Below are 7,589 nucleotides of genomic sequence, written 5' to 3'. Positions count from 1 at the left end.
CAATGTTGGATTCCTTGGGATGTAATTTTCCTTCTAATATTCTCTGTAAGGCTGGATTAGTAGTTACGTATTGTTTAAATTTGTTTTTATCCTGGAATATTTTGTTTTCTCCGTTGATAGTGAATGAAAGCTTGGCTGGGTATATTAATCTGGGCTTGCATCCATGGTCCCTTAGTTTCTGCAGTACCTCTATCCAGGACCTTCTGGCTTTCATGGTTTCTATAGAGAAGTCTGGTGTAAGTCTGATAGGTTTACCTTTATAGGTTACTTGACCTTTTTCCTTTGCAGCTCTTAATATCCTTTCTTTAATCTGAATGCTTTGTGTTTTGATTATTATATGGCGAGGGGATGTTTTTTTCTGATCCAGTCTATTCGGTGTTCATTTTGAGTGAGGTAACCCAGACCCAGAAAGACAATTATTACATGTACTCACTCATAAGTGGATTTTAAACATAAAGCAAAGAAAACCACCCTATAAACCACAATTCCAGAGAACCTAGACAACAATGAGGACACTAAGAGAGACATACATAAGTCTAATATACATGGGTAGTAGAAAAAGACAAGATCTCCTGAGGAAATTGGGAGCATGGGGACCTTGGGAGAGGGTTGAAAGGGAGGGGAGCCAGGGAGTGGGGCAGAGAAAAATGTAGAGCTCAGTAAAAATCAGTAAAAAGTATAATGTTCAAAGTCTCTAATACTTGTGTCATTGTTTTTATCATTATCATTATTATTTTATTACTTTAAAAATGCCAATCCAAATTCCCACTCCCTCTCCTCCTTCCACTCTCTCCACACATCCTTCCCCTCCTCCCTCCCTAATTCTAAGAGAGGACAAGGCACCCTGCCCTGTGGCAAGTCCAAGGCCTTCCCTATTACATCTAGGTTGAGCAAGGTGTACATCCATAGAAAATAGGGTCCCAGACAGCCAGTACGTGCAGTAGAGATAAATCCCAGTACCACTGTCAGTGGCCTCTCAGTCTGCCCCAACTGTCACCCACATTCAGAGGGACTAGTTTGATCCCATTCTTACTTACTCCCAGTCCAGCTGGAATTGGTGAGCTCCCATTAGCCTAGGCAAACTGTATCAGTAGGTAAACCCCTCATGGTCTTGACATCCTTGCTCATAGTCTCACTCTTTTTACTCTTCAAATGGACCTTGGGAGCTCAGTCCAGTGCTCCGATGTGGTTCTCTGCCTCTGTTTCCATCTGTTGTTGGACAAAGGTTCTATGGTGATATTTAAGATAATCATCAGTCTAACTAAAGGGCAAGGCCAGTTCAGGCACCATCTCCTCTATTGCTTACACTAAGAGACCATGGATGCAAGCCCAGACTACTATACCCAGCAAAGCTTTCATTGTGTCAATGTCTTAACTGTAACCCCTTGTAAAATTAAGCTTAAAAGCAGATCAAATTCTTCCAACATACAATGGCACAGGATATACATTACCATTACAAAGGCAAAGAAAGAGATTATAGGGAGGAAATACTGTACCAAAAAGGACCTAAAACTGGCAGGGAAAACTCCAAATTCTACATCTCTATGACTGATGTCAAAGTGTTCTGCATATTTCCAACTCCTTCTTAATTCTGAATGCCTCTGGTACTGATTGTAATGCAGTATAAGTGACTGTCCCTGAGCCCACCAGGATGGGTCCTGAAGCAGTAAATATAGTAACTTTAAATTGATGCTGTGCTGATACAATGAATAATGCCAGGTAAATGGTGCTTCTAGAGGGCAGGCCCATGTAACATCCACAAGAGAAAAGTCAGAGAGGTTCAAGAGATGTAGCCACAGTCTGCCAATTATTTCCCCTCTTATACTTCAACCTTGAACACCACTTGGCCTTTGATGGTCATGTCTCCCAAATGTCTTGTGAGATCCAAATGTATTACACATGGTCACATGGAAACAGAGCATCCCAAGAGTCCGTGTTTTCTAGGATCCAACCATAGCTGAGGAGTAAACACAAAACAGAATGCATTGATTAACTCCTGGAGGGATGGTAACCAAAGCCTCCCATTCTAACTGCAAGGGTACATCACACATGTTTTCCAGAAAGTTTAATCAGAAAACAAGCAGCTCAGTATACAGTGATCCAAAGCCTACAGGACTGCTATTCAACCTGCGTTGACACGGTTCACAAAGTCAGATCCCTGTTGTCCGGAGAGGGATCCCACAGCCATGCCAGAGGGAAAGTCGGAGATTATCTCTCAGGAAGAGCCTGAAGTACTAGTGCCTGAAGACTTATTCACGTCAGTAACACAGCCAATCAAAGGGAGAGCATGACTGAGGGACGGGTTCAAATGGATAGATATATGAGATTTGTACCGTGAGTAAGGTACTGCTGTGTCAGACTCTGGAACATCAACAGCCTCTGAAGAGTTGAGACCGTGGAGTGGACTAAGGCCGTAGCCATCACCACAGAGAGGTAAGACCATGACTTTTTCAGGGCACAATGTCAGGTACTTTTGTGTGTGTGTGGGGGGGGAGTGTTTTGTGAGACTCCGGAACAATCAAGTAAATGCCAAAGACTATAGTCTAATCCTCAGAAAACCTGGTGTGTGTAGGTATAGTGAAATGGGTAGGACAGGTAAAGAAGACACTACATGCCTGATAGGTCTGTTTGTATAGAGAAGGTCCCATTACGTGAAAGTCTGGATCTGTCCACAGAGATTTACACCAGGTTCTTTGAACACCAGTAAACATCACTGGCACTAGCTGGTCCAAAAGAGACCATCTCTTCCACATAATCCCAGAATGGATCTGTGTTCAGTTCACATGGACAGACGTAGTAGCAGATGGCATGTTCCTATCAAGGGCTATGGGCAGTGATACTTTAGAGGTGCATCAAGTTCAGAATATGATAATCCCACTATCAACTTGCTAATGTACTTCACCTACTCCCATTGTTCTGACCGCCTGTTGGTTTTTAATGTGACACAATTCTCATACAGGTAGTGATTGCAAGTTTGATTGCACATTCCCATCAGCGGAACACAGGTAATAATAAATGACTCTTTCAACATTTCTATAGAAGATATTTCATGAAGTTTCATTGAAGAAGAAAGGGTTAAAGGCAAACCTACCACTTTCTGTATATTAAAAATGCTTATGTTATTATGTAGTCCCAACCATTGACCTCATTTTGAAAGTAGAATCCAATATCATGTGATAGAAGTTTAGCTTGGTATAAAAAATGAGTCAGTGATACCTAAGAAAATTGTTGTTTTTGTTTCTGTTTTTCACAGTGAATGGAGACACTTCTGAAATAGTGAGATGCAGTTCACTTAAAGTTTTCATTGCTAGAATTCTGGGGACAGGCTCTTAAATTTATATTGGATCTAACAAAAACCAGTGGATTACTCAGTTCAAACACATCCTCGGCCTTTTCTACAATCTTTTAAAAAATGTTTGGGACAATAATTCAACAACTTTTATTGACCACATATGGATTAATTTATTATGAAGGAATAAGAAGACATAAAAGCATTGCTGTAATTATGTTTTCATTTTTCTTCCTTATCCAGGTTCTTCAGATATGACTCCAATCTTCCTGGTCATCCTGTGCTTAGGAGTGAGGTCAAGTGTTTCGGCACTTGATCCCGGTTTGGATGCTGAATGGGAAGACTGGAAGATACTCTATGAAAAATCATACAGCCTGGTTGGTATCCTCGAATCTGTACATAAGGGCCTCAGAGTGCAGGTGTCTAGGCATAGTAGGGGTCATAGATGCCCCACCACAACTACCACCACTGAGGTTGCTTAATCACAACCATTGTGAACAATAGGCAGCCATATTCTCTTCATCTGTATAAGGAGGATGTCTGACTATTTAGTCCTAGACTAGCTCTCCCGGTCTCTAATCACCTGGACAGCAAATCCACAACATCAGCTTGTACAGGAGTTTAATTATAGAGAAATGTCACACATTTTTGTTCTTACCCAGGAGGAAGAAGCACTGAGGAGAACAGTATGGGAAAAGAACATGAAAATGATTAAACTTCACAATGGGGAGAATGGCCTGGGGAAGAACGGCTACACCATGAAAATGAACACCTTTGGTGACATGGTGAGTGTGACATGGATCACTTCGCACTGTTCTCTTGTGTGTTTTACATGGAGTCTTTTCTATTATAATCATTTATGTATGCTTTCTTGAAGACCGATGAAGAATTAAAGAAAATGATGGTTGCTTTCCCAATGCAAAATCACAAGAAGGGAAAAGGCATCAGGAAACGAGCTCTTAGCGGCTTACCCAAATTTGTGGATTGGCGAGATGAAGGCTACGTGACCCCTGTGCGGTACCAGGTTTGACAGTGCCAGCTTCCCTTCTTCTTAAGCCATAATGAAGAGGAAAGAACTTAGTGTCTCTGTTTTCTTATTGAATGAAGAGAGATTTGCAGCTCATTTTTTAAATAAGATATTTTCTTCTTTGAAATCTTCATACATTTTCCAATATCTATTAATCTTGACAGTCCACCAAACACCTTCTCCAGATATTAACTTCTACCAAGTCTCATAGTAGAGTTCATGTCCCTTCTATTGTCATTAATAACTTATAAAAGCAATAAGTCTTTCAGAAATGTGGGGGTGGGACTCACAGGAACATGTGCACACTACCAGCATCCAAGTCCTCTGGGAGACTGACAACTACTTTTCTAGGCATCTGTCAACATCTGGTTCTTCATTTTCAGAAATTATTCACCTGTCTATGTTGTTACCTGAGTTAGCATTTTTTTTGTAAAAGACCATATTTTCTTCACTTTAGGGCAAATGCGGTTCTTGTTGGGCTTTTGCTACAACTGGTGCCATAGAAGGACAAATGTTCAAAAAGACAGGCAAACTCATTCCTCTGAGTGTGCAGAACCTCGTGGACTGTTCTAAACCTCATGGCAATAACGGCTGTGCTTGGGGTCACATATATGCTGCCTTTCGGTATGTTTTGCACAACGGAGGTGTGGAGGCTGAGGCGACCTACCCATATAAAGGAAAAGTAAGTGGACCTCACGTTGTCATGTCAGCTCACCCTGTAGCGAGGGACAACTGTAGATATGATACACTATCCTCAGCCCTCAGATAGGATGGTAGAATCTCTCTGTACAGCATCATCAAAGCCATTAAGTATCATCTTTTGCACAAAGTTTTGGTGTGATTATTTTGGTATGACTATCTTCCAAGTACATCGAGAATATAAAAACTATTAAACATATAATACAGATCTCTGCAGCCGTAAATTTTCTTATAGATGGGGGAACTAATGGTTGTCACTGAAGACAAGAGAACTTATTTTCAGGATCTTATAGTACCATTTCACTTCCTGGGATGATTTACAATAACCCAGATGTTTGTGTGCTCAGCTGCAAATTGTCAAGTGTTTTGGATGTGACTCTTGCTCTCAGGTATGAATGGAAGAAACTGAGTCTTTTATCTCTTCACCTTTTTAAGGAAGGACTATGCAGATACAATCCTCAGAATGTAGCTGTTAAAATCAGAGAGTATGTGGCCCTCCCAGAAGATGAGGATATCCTAATGGACGCTGTAGCAACTAAAGGGCCCATTGCTACTGGAATGCATGTTGTGCCTAAGTCTTTTTCATTCTACAATGGAGGTAGGCATATTTCCTTCTGGTGAAGAAAAAAATCATTGTGACATCTCTGTGTTATGAGAAATTCTCAGACTGGCTGTTAAGTAAAAAATATGATGTGAATAGTTAAGTTTCTGGACTTTATTCATCTTCATATAATAGTCCTGAGTACTGAATTTCTCCCGATATGTACCCTCATATGAAACCTAATGTATCCTACTTAATAAAATTTATTGTTAGCTAATTTTTCAACTCTTCTCCATTTTATGGATGTTTTAATTGTTTATAGAAACTGATTATTTGAAATCAAATTATAACAGAGCATTTTAATTAAATAATGTATGCCTTCTAAGTTTAACTTGGCATGAGACTAGTAGAAAAACAACAAAGTTAGAAGGAGACAATTCATATGCATGCAGACAATAGCTATCAATAAAACTCACTACTTTGGATTTCTTCAATTTTCTGTGAAACTGTGTGTCTGTGTGAGTGTGTGTGCATGTATGTATTAGCATTCTTGTGAACAATTCATCTAGCTCAAGTCTGACTGTAGTTTATATTGAGTTCAAGTCTGATTGCAATTTATATTTAGCTGATGTCTGATTGTAGTTTATATCACTTCAGAGATTGTTAAAATAGTTGTACTGTTGGTGGCTGTGGTCACTCTCAGGTGTCCTGTGCATCTCACATCATCTGTTATTTCCCAGGCATTTATTATGAGCCAAACTGCAACCGTACTGCGAATCATGGCGTTCTGGTGGTTGGCTATGGATTTGAGGGAAATGAAACGGATGGTAATAACTACTGGCTGATCAAGAACAGGTATACATTGCCATGAAAATCTGTATTTGAAATTCCAGGGGCTAGAGCAATGGTTCAGTGGTTAACTGCACTGGGTCTCTTCCAGAAGATTCATGAAGAGACTGTAAATTGCTGTTATATTTTGATATGCAGCTTAGAAAATTTTCTTTCATTTAAGTTGCACAATATCTGTTCTTGTTTTCCCGTGTGCAATTGAACATGTATAGAAATCGGATGTTGGCATTAATTATTTCTCAGTCATCATAGACCTTCTATATTGAGGCAGTGTTTCTTGCTGATCGAATAGTTCACTATTTACTCTGCCTAGCCAGCTTGTTCTTGGTATTTTCTGTGTCTGTGTCCAAAGAATGTGGGTTACTGGCACACTATAAAGTCAATCTGGCCTTGTGAGGCTCTTGAAACTGATCTCAGCTCTTTAACTTTCTCAGCTCTCATATTCCCCTAAGAAGTTACTAACAATATGTTATCATAGAATTCCCACCTCTTCACTGGTTTCAAGGGTATCAATGTCATGTATGTGACATTGATTTTCTAAAATATGATACATTTGATAGTTCTGAAACATGTAACATTAGAAAGCCATCTTGCTGTGGCTTTCACATTCCTGTGTGAGGCACCTCGTGGTACTCAGGAATAGACCCTCTGCCTTTCCTGATCATTTTGTTAGGTTGGCGTCTTGCCTATTGCAATAAATCCAGCTTGTGATATTATTTCTACTAAGTAGAACTTATGATTTCTTTCAGCTGGGGAAAATATTGGGGCATGAATGGCTACATGAAAATTGCCAAGGACAGAAACAACCACTGTGGAATTGCTTCATATGCCCACTACCCTCTTGTGTGAGCAGCCTGATGCCCACATGGAAGCATTTAGCAGGAGATTGCATTTCCAGAGAGGTTATATTCACTTCAAAGACCAGTCTTTGCTTAGTGTGTTAAACTGCTGAGTCTCTCAAGATTCACACTGCAGTGTGATTTCTGGGAGCTTTCAAGTATTTGAAATTACAGGTTTTATAACTGCCTCTACTGACGAGTGTTTATGATTACTGCAGTAACTTTAATTTCAATTTTAATACTTGTGGAAATAAAATCACTTAAAAATGAAAATTTAAGTAGCATTTCAGTTTTATGTAATTTGTGCAGTTACTTTTTGTTGTCAAACTTGCAATTCACCTTGAC

The 7,589-nt window shown here is 39.8% G+C and overlaps 1 protein-coding gene across 2 annotated transcripts; it reads left to right on the top strand.

Moving 5' to 3' along the window:
• Positions 1-3,543: 3,543 nt before the first annotated feature.
• Positions 3,544-7,254, top strand: LOC125408891 (cathepsin Q-like). 2 transcript variants are annotated; one of them, XM_048447556.3, is made up of 7 exons: positions 3,544-3,666; positions 3,955-4,074; positions 4,167-4,313; positions 4,774-4,998; positions 5,451-5,613; positions 6,297-6,411; positions 7,155-7,254. In XM_048447556.3, exons 1-7 carry the CDS (start codon positions 3,544-3,546, stop codon positions 7,252-7,254), a joined length of 993 nt encoding a protein of 330 aa, XP_048303513.3. The 2 variants fall into 2 exon arrangements, with proteins under 2 accessions (XP_048303513.3, XP_048303512.3); XM_048447555.3 differs by having other exon boundaries at positions 3,952-4,074.
• The last annotated feature ends 335 nt before the right edge of the window (positions 7,255-7,589 follow it).

This window comes from Myodes glareolus, chromosome 14, assembly GCF_982192425.1.
Source record: "Myodes glareolus chromosome 14, mMyoGla1.1, whole genome shotgun sequence".
Taxonomy (NCBI): domain Eukaryota; kingdom Metazoa; phylum Chordata; class Mammalia; order Rodentia; family Cricetidae; genus Myodes; species Myodes glareolus.
This window is presented reverse-complemented; position numbering and strand designations above follow the sequence as displayed.